The sequence below is a fragment of the Hippocampus zosterae genome, chromosome 3 (assembly GCF_025434085.1).
Source record: "Hippocampus zosterae strain Florida chromosome 3, ASM2543408v3, whole genome shotgun sequence".
NCBI lineage: Eukaryota > Metazoa > Chordata > Actinopteri > Syngnathiformes > Syngnathidae > Hippocampus > Hippocampus zosterae.
Window position 1 is genome coordinate 19,571,158 of NC_067453.1, and position 17,451 is coordinate 19,588,608.

The window sequence follows — 17,451 nt, forward strand, 5'->3', positions numbered from 1 at the left end:
TTCAAGCCGGAAACCACGGGCATAGAGGAATTTCTGCTCCGAAAGAAAGCCCCCGTCGTGAGCTCTCATGTTGAATTCCCGCTTACATACCTGTAGAGCAACTACGGGTGTGTCCCAACTGTGGTTTTTATGTCGCTGTAAACCCGTCGTTCATGGCGGTGACCACAATCCAGACTCCATTCCCGAACTTTCAACTACCGGTACAGATAATCTCGGTGTTACCATCTGAAGAAACGCATTTTAGGGAAATGACAAATGGGACAAGTGTGGCATTGTCAGACTTTAATGGAGTGTTGGCAGGTATCAGTACACTGACATTGAAGACGTCAAATCTAAGCCTTTTAGAGGCCTAGAAGTGGTGATTACACTTATCGCACCTACGCGTTTCTTCATTCTTACCTTCATAATACCGTTGGAATGTTAAAAAAAAATACAATAAAATAACTACAATAATACATATATACTATGAGGTAAAACAGCCAATGCAAATTACATACCATGGCTTATGGATGACATTTATACATTGTTGTGAATAGCTCATGCAGTATATATGACGTTGATTTTGGACGTGCAAAACTTCACTAAAGTTTGTAGAGCTGAGCTCTGCAGGGCAGCGCATCTCATTTCGGAACTCGGTTATGGCTCAACTGTTGTTGTGATTGGACCTAAAAGGCAATGAATGCTGTTTGTAAAACTGACACCTAAATGTATGTATGCTAATTTTGTTTTGTAATAACATTCTGCTCTATGTTTTACTCCTCAATGTCTTCAAGCGCAAATGCCTGAACTAAAATACATTTGTATGGACTAACAATATTGTGGTGTCTACATCAGCAAGATTAAAAACTAGGCATGGAAATATCACGAGTATTGTATTTTTCGGACCATAAGGCGCACTTAAAATCCTTTTCATTTTCTCAAAAATCGCCAGCGCGCCTTACAATGTAATGTGCCCTACGTTTGGACGGATGTCAGCTTTTCAGTTCAACTTTCATGTAAATTTCCTCCCATTGCGTTCACAATGTCATTCCCATCCAGATCTAATCGCGAGTTGGCATCTACAGTACATGACGTTGTCATACTGGAACTAGGACTACTTCCTGCTTCTGCGTCTAAGAATCGGGTCAAAGGTCGTCCTAATGAAGCGGTCAACTGCGCGTTTCTGGCTGCGCATTTCCAATGTCACCATGTGATATGTGGGACCGAGAGGTAAACCGTAAAGTTAAATTCCTTCCTGCTGCTCACTTTCACATTTATGATCGTGTTCTCACTTTCACCAACATTGAATCGCTCGCAGGCGTTTGTTTTCATCACACCGGAACTCGAACTACTTTCTGCTTTTGTGTCTTAGAATCATGGGACATGTAGTCCTACTACGCCGCGAGGCCTAATGTAAGCTGAGCTTTTGAGATTGGCCAGCCAGCTTCCTGTAGCTGCCAGGACAGAATTTTTAAAAAAAGGTTGTATAATGGTCAGTGCATTGATTTGTTTACAGCTGTTGAACTGTCAACCAAGATATCATTTAACAGGAGATAAATAAATAACACAATGTGATGATGAACTTTTTTTTTTTTTTTGTCTGTCAGAGGATCGCACCTCTGCTCGAAGCAACCCCCATGTCGTTGCATGACAAACAAACCCGAGCGAGACACGCGGCGCTACCCAGTGTCTCATGTCTGATTTTAGCCTAGCATAAGAGCACTAAATCGATCAACTAAACATACGGAACAATTACAATAAACTAACATACAAAGCGTCACAAAAATATGCGCCTTATGAGCCGTAAAATACGGTATCTTAAAATCGACTTTGCCTTTCATTGTCTTCTTGTGGTAGTACAACCGTTTTCTTGGTTGACCTCTTATAAGTTACCGCTTTGTAAGCCTGACGTGTCCTGGTCCTCATGCGTCACGCTGGTCGACCAGGTCTTCTAACTCTCCTCTGTGAGGTAAAAACCCAGCTTGGCCACACTCATTTCCTTTCGGAGACGCATCACCTCCCAGAACATCTGCTCCGCTGGACACGGGGCAAAACGACAACAATCTCATATTACGTTTGGCCAAAGACAAGAATGCATAAAAACGTCACTTGTGAATCAACTTACCACGATGCCTGACCAGACCTTGCTGGATGTAGCGGATATACGTAAAAAAGTTACATACGGCTGTGATCTGGGAAGGTAAAACGAGGCCATTGGAATCATCGAAACGGCAGCAGACGATGACAAAAGCACAAAGAGACACCAAACTACACTTACCCGTGCTCGGCTGGAGGGGGAAATGTAGTAGTAGTTCCCCTTGTCGCCGAGTTTAATCCGATGTCTGCACAGTCGCGACACGCCGCTGAGCGCGCATTTTCTGCCAGGAAATTGCATTGTTTCAAAAAAGTGCAGCTTCAATAACAGAAACATGCTGTCGAGTCTTTCCGGCAGACAACGAACATCGATTGTGCACTTTCAGGGGTAAAAAAGGCGCATTCCAGCTAAGAATGAAGCCAAAAATAACAAAAAGTGCACAATCAGAGGCTGGGTTAGTCGAGCAAAGAGCAATGAGTTAATTGACAGCAAGAGGTCAGACGCATGCATCCGGTGCTTTTATTGGCCTCTCCATGCCGTCAGCACAGGAGTCATCTCATGCTGCAGTAAATGCGGATGAGTAAAAGAGCGACATGCTTTCTGAGTGGACTTACGTCTCCACTGCTGCCCTAAAGTAACTGGAAACATAAGATGTGGAAGTGAGATAGTGATTGGAAAAGTGCCCACTGATTGAATTCCCTCGTCAGACTTTTTTAAGAATTTGAATTTCGACAAGTGGAACCTGTGAAGTCAAATGCTAAAAGATGCATAGTTGGAATTATTGCAATCTATCTTATTGGATAGTACATTTCCTCAACGGTTAAGAAACATGAAGAGATGAAACTTCGGTCCCAACATATATTTGGAGATGACAAAGGTTACCCAATGAACTAGTTCATGCAATCGTGGAATAAAATGAGGTTGAGATTTGCTCTAGTTATGACTTTATCACAGTGTTAATGATAAACTCCAATGATGTGCCGGGGTCCAACTTCAATGCAAACGCCCCACATGAGCAAGTCTTTGAGTTTAGTCGTCATGTTTTTCATTATGCGGCTGTTGCGAGGGTTGTTTTTTTATTCCCACAATCCCATACTGAGCCCCTCTCTATTGGCGCATCCTTCCTCCCTTATGTTTTCTTTTTTTATCCACCTAAAATACAAAGGGGGGGCAATAAAACCACAACTCACGAGACATCTCTTTTCTGTCTGCTGTGGGCGTTGTCTTTTTTTGTTTTGTCTCTTGGACAGGGCGGTTAAGTGAATTCCGCCACTCCTGTGCAGTGACAATAAGCTTAAAATGATTTCAAAGTCAAAACAAATTAGCCCAGCATCCCATGATGCCTTTGTCCTCAGAGGTTTCACTTTAGATTTTGTATCGGCTTGCCCAAGTTGAGCCGCGACTGGTGAAAGAGAAGAGGTGTGGCTGTCGTGGCGCACACAAAGCAACTCACTTCGGTCCTCCACATTCCATGGCTGAGGCTTTAACCATTGGTAACGCTGACATAGCCACGGGCTCGATAGTCAAAGAGTTGTTTTCGACGGCGCTCTGCACCAGCTGGGCCAGCTGTGGACACACAAGCAGCCGCACTAATTAGACCTCCGCAATCAAAAAAAAAAAAGAAGTATTATACAACCGATTGATTCGGACTTCGGATCGTGTAAACGAGAGGCAGGGGGCGATGTCTTCTCTGTAGATGCGATTCATGAGGGCGGATGAACGCTCGAGACTCGGATGCTCCTTCCACATGAGGAACTCTGCGTAAAGAACTGAGTCCATCTGCGGAGACAAGACAGACCCTCACTTCATCTTGTCGGCAAAGACACAGTGAAAGGGCGTTGGCGTCAGTCTGGAAGTCAACGTAACCAAGAGGCCGAGCTTGACGGAGGGGAGCCAGTTACCTGTTCACCGTCAGGCCCAAGCCCCTTTCCCTGCTTCGGCCATAATACTGAAAGACTGGCCAGAAAGCAGACAGTGAATTAGAGGAGAGCAGCAACAGCAGGCTGAGAGAAAAAGAAAAGTGACAAGAAAGAAAACAAGCTCAAGAGAAGAAAAACTAAGACTTGAGGGGGAAAAAAGATCTCAAAACATTCTTTACCTCTCTGTCCTCTTTGATGACCGGCTGAACAGGAAGTGACGGCGATTCTGGTTTCCCAGGAGGACACAGTGAACCACTGCTCAGGCTCTTGTTGCGAGTGTGCCCCCCGACTGGGAGCTTCAGCTGGGGATGCAGCTGCCGGTTCGGAGCGGACGGCGTCGAGGTTAACACCAGGGATTTGAGCGCTGTCACTTCTGCTTGAAGGACGTCAATCTGGCAGGCGGACACCAAAGGCAGATGTGAAAATGGGCTTTTCCAAGGCGTTCTGAATGAAGGTATCAAGTATCAAGTACAACTTTATTGTCAAATGTGCTGTACACAGAGCACAGATGAAATTTCTTCCCTCTCACAACATACAACAAGAGGAGCCGCTGGGGGTGCATCAAAAGAAAAGTTAACATAAAATGACATAATAATACAAGAAAACACATTAGACCCAGACAATCTCAACCACTTTCCTGCATACACTTTGTTGTCTGAAGCAGTTATAGATGAAAAAGGAGCGAATCAAAGTGTCCTTCTCACCAGTGGATCAAAGCTTTCATGCTGCAATGTGCACGCGTCTGCTACAATCTAAGCTTGAAAGCAACAAGAAGTTGTAGCATCCATGAACGAAAAAGAGGTTGGCCCTCTTCTGTCTCAAGTAAATCCGCTTCAATTCCAAGCCGCAACTCCCAGTTCCACATCGGCGCTCTGCGCTGACGCTCCTTTCTTCTCGTCGTCAGCTCAAGCCATCCATCCATCCAGCCGCAGACGGTCCGACAGCACCGACCTTAGTTCATTCAACCATGCGGCCCGCACCATTCTGTAATCCGCCCCACTGATCATTCATACATGATCAAAAGGTCCTGGTTGCACTAATGTCGTTGTTTTTATGATTCGCCCTAAATAAAAATATGAGCAAAATAAACTATCAACAGGGTGGCGCGTTGGCCGACTGGGTTGCACATCCGCCTGATACTGAGTGCGAATCCGGGTTCTAGCCTTCCTGTGTGGAGTTTGCAGCCAGTGTGGGTTTTCTCTGGGTGTGTGCCCTGCGATTGGCTGCCAACCAGTTCATATTCAACCCCACCTATTGCCCGAAGACAGCTGGGATAGGGTCCAGCACACTGGCGACCCACGTGAGGAGAAGCGGTTCAGAAAATGGATGGATGGATAAACTACACCTTATTCACTGCCAGCCATTTTCAAAGCAGAGTTCCTGATGTTTTAGCACATTTTGTCTCTCTTTGAAGACCCACTTGCAGTCGGATATAGGCTGGTTTCACCAAAAACACAATTTTCTCGGCAAAAAAAGGTATTCTGTAATTTGCTTCAATGCTAATATTTTTTTTGTGTTTGTGACACCAAAAAAAAAAAACTCGAAACCTATTCCCCCAAAAAATGATGCGTAAAACACAAAAATGACTACGAAAGGGATATACAATTACTGTATACGGATACACACCTAAAAAACATTGCACTGTGATTAACGGCGACCTACCGTTTTGCTCAAGTTGAACATCGGTGGCCTTTTTTTACAAGGCCTTCGTCATTCACTCCAAGAACGGCCATCTTTTCTCATGATTGCCACAAAAATTGAAAAAAATCTAAAGTGTCTCTTGATCATAAAGGCTTGCCCACCCCTCATTTAGACTGTCGTTGCGCTTCCCAGACGACTGTAAGTTGAGTTCGAGTACATCACACACCTTCCCCTGAGCCTCCTTCAGTTGTTTCTCCGCTCCTGCTTGTTTGACGTTGGCCTCGCGCACCATCCTGTGAGCTTCCTGTTGTCAATATGGAAACAATTCGGCTGTTTCACACATACAATTATTTTTTGCGTACAATTAATTTGAAGGAGCGGAACTTTGAGATGCTGACCTCGAAGAGACTGGCAGTGAGCTCCTCCAGTTCTTGTTCCAGCTGATTCCTGACCTGCGACAGACGCTCGCATTCCTTGTCTTTTAGTTTTAGTTCCTGAAAAGCACAAGGAGAAAGGAGTTCACTTGTGGCACTTCGCCTTTTTCACTGCACTGAGAGTGCTTGTGCGTGTGTGCTAAAAGTCATGTCAGCACCTTTTTTGCAGCGTCTAACTGTTCACTGAGGATCTCCGAGCCCTTTTCACGAATTTCTTTCTCTCGTATTTGCAACGAGGAGCTGCGCAGGCGGGAATGGACGCCCTGGTCTATTTCCATTGTGGGCCCAGCCTGGCCTATTCCCTCCAATCCGGGCTCTGGCTCGGGATCCAGGTCTACCAACCTATACGGGATCATAAACATAACAGATCGTGTTCATTTTCTACCAACTCAGATTCCCTGTCACTACAGTTTCCCATTGTCTTTGTACACAAGCAAACATTCAAAGGAGGGCTGAAGTGTTAATTTTGGAGATGAATTCAAATTCTTTGAAGCGTAAAAAAATACTCAGTTAACTCAGTTTTATTTACTACCACCACAACTAAAGCCACAACAGTAAGTAGTCTGCGTTGTCTAGGAATATGCCACAAGGACAGCTGTTTTTTTTTCTTTGTTGGCCTCACTGGTACTTTATCACTTTTTCATTTAAAAAAATGGCAGCTCCAAAACTAAGCAAGAAGAAAAAGTCACATGTGGTGCTGTTGTTAATTTTGCTCCACATTTGAACACCATTGTTTCAATTATGCCATGTCATCAGATTTATTTTTGTCCATTTTCACATTGTTCTGAATGTGGGGTAACAACACTGTTGGCTTGAGGCCCTGGATTGTGACATACTCAACTCCATCTCATTCAAGTCATCAGCTGACATCCACTTTGTGCAGCACCATTGTTAAATGTGGCCAACTGAACCAAGCTCATATCTTATTAGGGCATGTACGAGTTGTACAAAACAGCTGAATCACGTCAACCTCCAAGCCAAATGAATCCATCGCCCGGAACTCATCAGACCATGTGACCTTTTCCTATTATAACAGAATCCAATCTTTATGCTCAAGAGAAAATTGGAGCCATTCGTCTCAATGATAAGTCATTTTCTTCTGGCTAGGGAACTGTTGTTCTCTCAGTTCATTGCCGTGGCCAAATGCTTCTGTGTTGAAACTGTTGTTCAATCTCAAAGAGGATTGTTCAGCATGGACAAGTACTTTGTTACTGTACTGATTTTTCTGGCCTCCATACGTTGAGTACCGGTATTTATTTTTCTGACGACTTTTCACTTTTATTCTTGAAAACATCTGTACTTCCTACTCCTTATACTTGCGTATTGGATATACTTATTTATTTCCACCAAAAGTGGCATAAATTGTTAAAGCCACAGATATTTTTTTAGATGTTGTGATATTACTCTGACCAGCGATGATGGCTTATATTTTCCATCGCTTCCTTCTGTAATTTCATGAATTTAACAAATGACAAATGCCACTTAACTGCGACATATTTACTCCTTCCTTTTTATTTTAACATCTTATGGAGTGTTTGTTCATTCTCGATTTTCTCAATTGGTTTTTATCTGTGTATGCTTGAGTGCCAAAATAAACCACACATCATCTGACCACCATTATTTTGTCTCAGCCCGTATTGTCTTTGCATTAAAACGATGGCCAGAAACGTGTGCTTTTTCACTAGTTTTAAAGATTCGCAAACATATCTCAGAACAAAAATATCATTTGACTGGCATCGTCTTTACAAGATCTATGCTGCTCTAATGTGAATCTTTGAAATTTTACGCACATGCCGATAGGGAAATTCATTAAGGTTGTACTAAAGTCGATTTCAGTAAGTTAATTAGTCACCAGAAGTTGAATGAATACTTGTACAAGAACAACAGTTTGAGTGGTGTCAGCGTAAAGTGAACTCACGTGACTTCAAACATCTGGTTGTGATAAACAGTAAAAACAACGTAACTTCAACTTTAGGAGCATGGAATGGTTATAAACGCGAACAACTGTCATGAAAGGAGCAATTCTAAACAACAAATCAATTTCTGACTATTTAAATATTCCCAACATGATGACGTTGAAGCGACCGCCAGTCTCGCGCTTCCGAGCAGTCAAAATTTTAGCTAGCTAGACGACTTACAATTTTGGTGTTTTCCCCTCCAAGAAAAAGTGACACGTTTACCCCGTCAGCGTCCAGAAGAGAAAAGAGAAAACCCAGCCGCCAATTCAGTTTGTCCGCCGCCTGTGTCCTCCGGTTCGCTGCGTTGTGACAAAGTTGTATCGAAATTTGACGAACTCCGGCAGTTTAAAATCAGTGCCGAACACACGACGTTAAGGAATGCGGACGCCGACGTCATCAAGCAAGGAGGGGTGCAGCAGGCAACACACAACACTGACCACGTTTGGAGATATAGGGGTGATTATTTTGCACTTTTCCCACTTGTAACTCACACCATCCCCCCGACCTTTGAGTTTATTCGTAATTTGTGAAGCGGGCGTCGGACACGCGATCTGTGTTTACTTTCTGCTTGGTTTCCAAGTCACGTGACAGCGCACCCACTCTCGTCGCTGGCGTTCTGGTATGTGTCCACGTGACCGAAACGTCTCACTGGCAACCGGAGCGAATTATTTATTTTAATTCCTCCCTCCTTTTTTCACGTTATCTATTATTATATTCATTTGTTACAAGACCACGGGCATAAAAGCTTGCGTGTTCTTAATGAAAGTTGTATTAAATCAGATTGGGATACAGTACCGTCACTGGCAACAACGGCAGAAGATTAGAGCATCTTCTGATCATCCATTCAAATTGCTCTTAGGCCTGCTCACGTTCGACGACATGATGTGAGGTATTTACTGCAATAACTCATGTCTAATACCGAATCTTAATTGTCAAACTCGTGTCTAACTTTGACAATTAAGATTCTGTTCTCTCTCTCTGTATTCAAAAGCAATTTCATGGAGGATTCCAATTCTCACTTACACTGGTCAACAGCAAATTTTAGTCAGAAATGGCAATCAGCCTGAAGTTGGTAAATTGCTTAAATGTTATAATTTTTAACATATTAGATTCAGTGCAATGTAACAGAATATTGATTAGGAGTATGATAGTGTAGTGATAAATGTGCTAGAGTGTGCTTCCATAACACCTGACCCCTCTGTATGTTGTCACCATATGTACAGTACGCATTAAGCGTAAGTGCAGTTGGATATTTGAGTAGGTCTCTATGTTGACTTTTTTCTGTTTCTTTTTGTTTATGGGATACAGTCTACTCTACATGATTGAGCTATTATTTATTAACATGAAACAAGTTGAAACACAAAAAGAACAAAGACAAGGTCTTGAAGTTTTTTTACTTCTTCCTACTTACTTCTTATCTTACCTCATTTGAACACATAAACTGTGCAAAATTCCTTTTTTTTCTTCTTTTGAATTTTTTTTGTACTTCCCTTTTACTTCCTACCAAATGTCTGTTGCCTGTTTATATGTTCAAGAAACAAACGTGCTGTCAAAAGAGTATGGGTAGTTGTAATCTCATTGTCCATGTGAATGACATACATCCACTAGGATCGCTACCAGATAGCAGAAAACAACTTGTTCAGCATGATGATGATCAAGATTAGGGGTGGCGTACCTTCCTACCACGCAGCCCTTCTCCTCAGCTTCGGATGGCGTCCCAAAGAACACCGCAGAGGAATACACCGCTATTCCCGACCTGCCTGACTTCAGGACTTCGTAGGCCCGACCGGAAGAGATCATGGGTGGCGGAGAGGATGAAATCCGAACACTGTGAATTCCCTCGAAAGCATCCATGTTACTTTGTCAATTTGGTTCACTTGTGATTACACTTGTGGAAGCCGTATGAGCAATCCCGAGCTGGTGGGGGTGGCCCTTGGAAAAGAAAGGAAGGAAGTGCACAATGCTTCATACAAAAATGCTATCCGCTACATAATTGTATATACTGTATATAAATGACCTTTAAATGTTTTCAAAAGTGCAACCACACCTCAAGGCGGCGCACAATAATAGTGTTCAAAGTGTTCAACGGTGGAGCAAAGGGATTGTTCTCCGCTAACTGAGGTTTCTGCGGTATGAAATGTTAAGAACGTCATCAAAGTAAGTCACACTCACCAAAGTAGACGGAAAAAAGTGTCCAGTTGTTTGAAGTGTAATTCAAAATGTGATAGATCAGTGTGACCAAGGACTTTAGACGATTGAACTCTGTCCGCACTTCGCCCTTGCTGCGGCTTCTCTGGTTAGGCAGCAAGGGTTAATAATCGCTAACACAGAACACCTCCTGGCTCGCAACTACTCCCAACTGTGCACATTTCTTCCGTCAGAGGTCTCAACATGCTCCCGCTTTTTCATGATAATAACGAAACCATTTCCATGGAAACATGAACTTATAAAAGACGGATTTTCAGTTGGAGAGCAACCAAGGTTTCTAAATAGCTTTCATAAATTGATACATGTATCGAAGCGACCAGTTGTGCGGCTGTGTGTGATTTGTCGAGATTAACAGAGCCTGTGGGAGCTCACAATGCAGCTTTGTTGCTCAAAACAGCTTAAGACATCAAGTGACCGGAGGTGTAGAAGCTCTACGCTCTCCTTTTTCTGGTCCTGCTTCTCTTTCTCCAACATTCTCGCTCGACGGAGCCCGACCGTATGCCTCCTCGTCACTTGCAGTCACGGCCAAACGTTTGCATTTCCAGTGGTGAGTATGCAGCCAAGTTGACCTTTTGTTCAGATTTGGTTTCACGAGACCAAACCAGTATTCAATTTTTATTTCAAACCCTCACCGTATGGATTCAGGTTGACAGCAGATTCCTGATTCTGCGATCTGACAAGGCAACAGAGGCGTCCTTCATGTCAGGCCAATGTGAAAGGAGGAAGTCGGCTTTTAAGAAGAAGCGGCAGCGGCAATGACAGTGACCTACTCCCGCAGGGTGGCAGATGCAGGCCTCGGCACTTTCTTCCACCTGCTCCTGCGCTGGAGGGGCAGCATCTATAAGCTCCTCTACAGGGAGCTCATCATCTTCACCTTACTCTACTACTTCTTCAGCATTGTTTATAGGTACCACTAAAAGGGGCTTTCTTCTGTAAAAATGGCATAATCATTTGTATACATTAGTGCTGGCCTCAACAGCTTTTTTGAGAGCTACTTCTTGGGAACTGGGTTGAGGTTGGGGGTAACATTTTCTAACTCTAAATCTCTATCAATGTTCACGTTTTGCAAATGTCCCATCACAAGTGAGCTATTTTTAAAAGAGACCCACAGACTACTCATGTGGTCCATGGGGTGTAGCTTGCCATGTTGGTGACACCTGCATTCGTGCATTTTCATATCTGAAAGGGATTCAATATAATATTTCATCATTCTCTGAATTTATAAATTATAGCATTTAATGGTGATTTTAAATCCCACTCTGGGCATTTCTTTACGTGCAGTCCTACAATGTCATGCAATCCTACACAATCTTTTTTCGTGATTTTTGCTTGCTAAACTATAGAGCAGGTGTACTCACATCTCAAAGCTCCGCTGTATATTTAAACGATCACGAACTTTTGTTTTGCTTCATGAGAAGATTTGAAAATATGTTCACTGATATGATCTTTTCCACACTAGGTTTGTTTTAAATGTTGAGCAGAAGAGACTCTTTGAGAAGCTCTCCATGTACTGTGACCGCTACGCAGAGCTCATCCCTGTGTCTTTTGTTCTCGGTGAGTCCAAACGATTTATTTTTAATATGACCTTTTGCATTAAATCCAGTGATGGCAGTGACACATTATTCTAAAACCTGCACGTTTTTCACTGATACTTTACTTTTGCCAATATCCTTCCAGACTACAATTATTCTTTAAATATCACAACACATTACTTTGTCGCATATATTGACGTATTCTTGAAGGTGGCATCTGCATTTCAAAAAGTAAAACCTTTCAACCACCGAAAGCAGTTGCAATTAACCACCTTCCGGTAGCATCAGTGAGAAACAATTGAACCCCCCCCCCCCCCCCCCCACACACACACACACGCTCACGCACACTTTCATTTAACAAAACACTTTTCTCCAAACACCTTAGGACTCTTAAAGGCGCTGATAAATAACTGTACATTATGGAACAGGTAAGAAACGGGAACGCTCGTACTTACAGCTTACGTAAATATAGAGAGGCATTGTGGGAGACTTTAACTTCACATTGCCACCTGAGGGATGCACCGTGTCATATTTTCAACGCGTTGACCACGCACGTGTCCATATTATGTCACGTGAGCAATGGAGGACGGGGAGAGAGTTCCCTCATGAAGCTAAAATACAGTCGCCATTTTGAGTATAGTAATCCTTCGTTTATCGCGGTCAATGGGGGACCAAAACCACCCGCGATAAACGAAAATTCGCGAAGTGGCGACGAGTAAACATGTAATTTTTATTTTTTAAGTCCGAAAACGGTCCGCGAGAAGCTCCGAAAGTCAGCAAAAGAACAGCGAGTCACATAGAGCAACATATACAGTACTGTACTCCATGTACGTATGTTTTTTTATGAATATGTTTGAAAAAATCCGCGATGCACTGAAGCCGCGATAAACGAACCGCAAAATAGCGAGGGATCACTGTATATGTGAACTGAAAACTAATTATTAAAGCTTATTATTAAGGTTTGTATGTATGAATCAAATAATTTCGGAGTTCACTCCCAGCATTGAAGCCAGCAAGTATGCTTCTGTACTACATATTACAGTATATTGAGCTTGAGGCACCCTTAAAGTGAAGAATCCCAAACTTTAACATTGCTTTGCAGGTTTCTATGTGACCTTGGTGGTATCCCGCTGGTGGGGTCAGTTTGAAAATGTCCCCTGGCCCGACCGCCTGGCATCACTAGTGGCAGGTCACGTGCGGGGAACAGACGAGGCCGCCAGATTGAGCCGTCGCACTCTGATGCGGTACGCCAACCTCTCCGGTGTGCTCATCTACCGTTCTGTCAGCACGGCCGTCTACAAGAGATTTCCCACCATGGAACACCTGGTGCAGGCAGGTATGCTGTCAAATGGATGCACTGAACACTGTGTGTCGTGATGGAAATACACCCCTTTTGTACTGATAATGTAAAGTAGTCCTGAAGATTATTACGTTTCAAAGCTATTTATTGCCATTCCCACTTGAGGTTTATTGTCAAACTAAACTTGAAACAAAGATAAATATGTGTTCTGTATTTAAAATAAGCACATAGCTTTGCCTTGGCAAAGTCTAGTGACCTCTTGCTTACACACATAGCAAAACGCCATAGACAGGCTAACAATTAGCACGTATTGTATGTGGAGGTGTTCTGCTTTAAGCAACTGCGCAGTAAAAGTAATACGTTGGAGCAAGTAAAAATTTCAAGGCAAAAACAAACAAAACACTGATACAATTTTAAATTGGGCAATTCAACAAAATATTTTAAGTTTTGCTGTTCTGAAGTGTGGCTTTTACGCATTTCACAACAAAGAAATAAGAGTTTAGAGAGCTAATGATCCCTTTTATTGTCCCCGAATGTAAATGTACAAGTAAAAACAATGCAGTGAATTATTTTGGCAGAAAAAAAACTACTTGCTGCCGTTGTGTTGCCAACCAACATTGTTGCCATAAATGTCGATACTTGATTTTTTAAAGTTGTTCCAATTTCAATTAGTTTTAAGGGAGAGCTGGTGTACACCAAGGACTAGTTTCCAGCTAACCCCATTATGGTTGACACTCAGCGTGTTATCTTTGTGGTTTTGTGAGATCTGGAACTGATAACGGGATTAAATGAGGATGTTTGCTCAGGTCACAGGTGTATTCTTTTTATATTTCGTTTGATCGAAACTTAGTGTTTTGTCATTTTCTGTCTTCGTGTATTTTTGGTGCCCATCAGGTCTGATGACATCCGAGGAACTGAGGCATCTGGAAGACTTGCCGTCCCCTCATAACAAGTTCTGGGTTCCCTGCATGTGGTTTGTCAGTCTGGCTTTACGGGCCCGGACTGAGGGTCGCATCAACAACGACGTGGCTCTCACTGCCATTCTCACTGTATGTGCGTTTGTCCAGAGAGCGGGCACCAACAGCTTTGAAAATATTCCTCAGCCATATTTTTTTGTTCTTCCCTATTTAGGAGTTGAACAGTTTACGTGCAAAGTGCATGAAGCTGTACGGATATGACTGGATCAGCCTGCCTCTCGTATATACTCAGGTTCTGTTTCTGTTTGCATCCGCAGTATAAGGTGTCAGACACAACCGGTGTCACATTTGACATTACAAAGCTCAATTCGCAGACCCTCGAAGCTTGATCACATTCTGTGCCTACTACTTGACTGGTGTATGGTGCTTTAGGTAGCGACAGTGGCTGTCTACAGCTTCTTCCTGGCTTGTCTCATTGGCCGACAGTTCCTGGATCCGGCCCAAGGCTACCCCGGTCATGACCTGGACTTCTATCTCCCCGTCTTCACGCTGCTGCAATTTTTCTTCTATGTTGGGTGGCTGAAGGTCTGATGCTACACATTACGTCATCCAGTCTGTATGATGAGTGGTGCGCATCTGATTCGGTCCTGCTTTCAGGTGGCTGAGCAACTTATCAATCCTTTTGGCGAAGACGATGACGACTTTGAGACCAACTGGCTCGTCGATCGCAATTTACAGGTTTTGATTCTATCCATGTGATGTGCTGGGCAAATAACTGCGTTTTCACGTAGGGATTGGTCCAGTGTAAAGTAATATATACCTTAACTAGGAACCACTGAGCTGTAATGGTCAGAAGGAAAAATAGATTAGATTTATCAAGAAAACTATAACCAAAGGCATTTTGGTTACACTGGTTGTATTCAAGCGTGTAATAGCTCGCAGAAAGTATTTGTTGAGACGCCATGGCAGCTAATGCATGCAGCCATAGGTGCCTGCAAGAAGCAGAGCCGTGACATAACGGCGTTGAAAGCCCGGTTTTGAAAGCCTGGCCCCGTTTTTGGTCCGGCTGTCTCTCATGTAAACGTGGCATTAACTTGGTCTGTCTCGCCATTTCCCAGATACCGATGGAAGGGCCGTTAATCATCACTGGCGGATGCCAGTTTTAATGACTGTGTCACAGCCTCTTGATGACATGCGTCAGCTTCCATCCTTTTTGTTCAAATGAATAAATACCTGACGCTGGATACATTTGGGTGCAGTCGCTTTGATGTAACATCCGTTCCTATCATGGCGCCTTGCATTAAACTTAACCAGAGGGATTGTTTCGGCAAATACAAGACGAGACGCAAAAATAGGAACAGCAGATATTTATCAAACTTGACAATATTGCTCCGTTTCCCCATCAGTACCTCAAAATGGGCTGCCGGAGGCACACCTGAAGTAGAAACAGAGGATGCTTATCACTTGCCATGTTTCACTGTGTTTCAGGTTTCTTTGTTGTCTGTGGATGAGATGTACGACAGCTTCCCTCTGGTTGAGAAGGACATGTACTGGAATGAGTCCGAGCCTCGCCCTCCCTACACGACTGCCAGCGCCGATCACTGCAAACCGTCATTCATGGGTTCTGCTCTGGATATCAGGTATGCGTTATATGGAAGTCAAGTCAAAAATGTTCTTTCCAATATTATGTTCTACGAGCCCCCACCAGTCTAAATACGATTCATACTGCATTTGGTGGTGTAAGGATAAAGAAGAGTACTTGACCAGTTTTCAGCCATCCAAGGAGGCTGACATTTAATGTAGCAAAGCCCCGACTGAAATTGACGTGAAAATACCCAAGGCCTCACATTACAATGGCTCACCTGTTTTTTGAGTTTGGTCATGTGACATTCAAACCCAGTTTAAATACAGCCTCCCTATGGGAAAAGCAGCATAATGAATCAGTTTGCAGCATGAATCATGATACGCAAACCGTTTCATTCTTTACACTCTATTTAATTATATTACTCTGATTTAATAAACATTTTTGCTTTTGTGGTGGGACGGGTGCTTGAAAGTATTTCTATGAATTTCTGTAGACAAAGACGATTTCAGACACGGTCACGGAACGAATTAAACTTGTACCTCAAGGCGCGGTGACTATGTATGGATCTGGAGTTGTTCTGAAAACGGCTTCATAATTATGGTGACATTGTGATACTCGACAGTGTTCCTAAAGAGGAGATGGAGTTTCAGTCTAACTTGGAGCAGATTAAAGAAAATGAGGAAGCCAACTACTCCACCCCACTGTTGGGAGGTCTGGGTCGCTTCCTGGGTGTCCAATCTCCCAGCTTCCCTCGCTCTTCCCGTGTCTCTCTGCTGCGCCGTCGTCCCGGAGCCCCTCTGAGTCGCTTCCCCCTCTATTTACATCCCGAAGTTCCATCGGTCACAAACCAAGCTCGCCAGCCCTCAAACGCAGAGCGAGATCAGGATTACGCATTCTCTGGCCTGCCCTTGTATGAGAGAGCAGGCTTCTACAGCTGCCCCCAGACGCCCATCCACTGCATTCCCCCGGCGGTGGCCCGACCTCGGCCTGCGCGGCGGCCTCAGAACGAATGGGATCGCAGCTGCAGCTCTCTTGCTCCTCCGACAGTTGGCTCACAGCTTCTGCCCCCCGACACTCCCAATCACATCCCGCCACCATCATCGGCATTCCCCTGGCTGAGCGAGGACGGCGACGCGCCCGCCGCCCAGGCCTTCTCCTTCCCCGACCCTCCGCCCGAGCTTTGTCCCATATCGAAACTCAGGCGTGGGCACGGCCTGCTGTCCCGCCGGCCTCCACCTCCGTGCCTGACGCTGGACACCTTGCCGTCCGCCGACAGTCAGGCAGGACCCCTAAGCGCTAGAACGACAGGAAGCGGGGGGGAAAGGGTATTCTCGTTCACTCCTCCCTCTCGTCATGGACCAGCAAATCCAAATAATCCCAACAGTAGCTCGAGCAGCATTCATGTGACAGGCACCAATGGCGCTGGCACAACAGGAAATCTTCTCAACACCAGCAATCTCAGCAGCTATAGTGACTTCCCTGCCAATGTTAAGGCGAGCAACGGCGGGCTCAATACACTGACCGCTCCCAGCTCGACACCTTTGCAGCAAGAAGCCCATCCGCAAAATTCCCCCAATGATTCCGGAATTTCATTAGCTGAAGGGGACCTGCTGAGCGTGCTCGTAGATGGCAGCGGGAACAAAGCAACTACAAGCAGGAAGCAGGACTAGGAAAATGACGTTTGTATGTCACGTGCCAATCTACACAGAACTTTTTTTTTGTGTACGAGTGTTATTTCAACTGGAGGTGTATAAACAACAAATATAACAAGTAATCTGGGCGGCCCGGTAGTCCAGTGGTTAGCACGTAGGCTTCACAGTGCAGAGGTACCGGGTTCGATTCCAGCTCCGGCCTCCCTGTGTGGAGTTTGCATGTTCTCCCCG

At 44.2% G+C, this 17,451-nt stretch overlaps 2 protein-coding genes across 5 annotated transcripts; one reads left to right on the forward strand and one right to left on the reverse strand.

Annotated features, from left to right (window-relative positions):
- Window positions 1–267: 267 nt before the first annotated feature.
- On the reverse strand, window positions 268–10,327 carry rab3il1 (RAB3A interacting protein (rabin3)-like 1). 4 transcript variants are annotated; one of them, XM_052061905.1, is made up of 12 exons: window positions 10,199–10,327; window positions 9,702–9,958; window positions 6,227–6,410; window positions 6,033–6,128; window positions 5,861–5,938; window positions 4,173–4,385; window positions 3,725–3,853; window positions 3,528–3,640; window positions 2,689–2,712; window positions 2,258–2,357; window positions 2,105–2,171; window positions 268–2,016 (listed from the first exon to the last, which is right to left on the reverse strand). In XM_052061905.1, the coding sequence occupies exons 2-12, from the start codon at window positions 9,878–9,880 to the stop codon at window positions 1,931–1,933; spliced, it is 1,269 nt and encodes a 422-aa protein (XP_051917865.1). In that variant the 5' UTR covers window positions 9,881–9,958; window positions 10,199–10,327; the 3' UTR covers window positions 268–1,930. The 4 variants fall into 4 exon arrangements, with proteins under 4 accessions (XP_051917865.1, XP_051917866.1, XP_051917868.1 ...); XM_052061906.1 differs by lacking the exon at window positions 2,689–2,712; XM_052061908.1 differs by lacking the exons at window positions 9,702–9,958; window positions 10,199–10,327 and adding an exon at window positions 8,207–8,530.
- Window positions 10,328–10,426: 99 nt separating this feature from the next.
- Window positions 10,427–17,339, forward strand: best1 (bestrophin 1). The gene is made up of 10 exons (XM_052061883.1): window positions 10,427–10,781; window positions 10,880–11,141; window positions 11,694–11,788; window positions 12,869–13,102; window positions 13,961–14,115; window positions 14,198–14,275; window positions 14,416–14,568; window positions 14,641–14,721; window positions 15,472–15,623; window positions 16,191–17,339. Exons 2-10 carry the CDS (start codon window positions 10,990–10,992, stop codon window positions 17,236–17,238), a joined length of 2,148 nt encoding a protein of 715 aa, XP_051917843.1. The 5' UTR covers window positions 10,427–10,781; window positions 10,880–10,989; the 3' UTR covers window positions 17,239–17,339.
- Window positions 17,340–17,451: the final 112 nt, after the last annotated feature.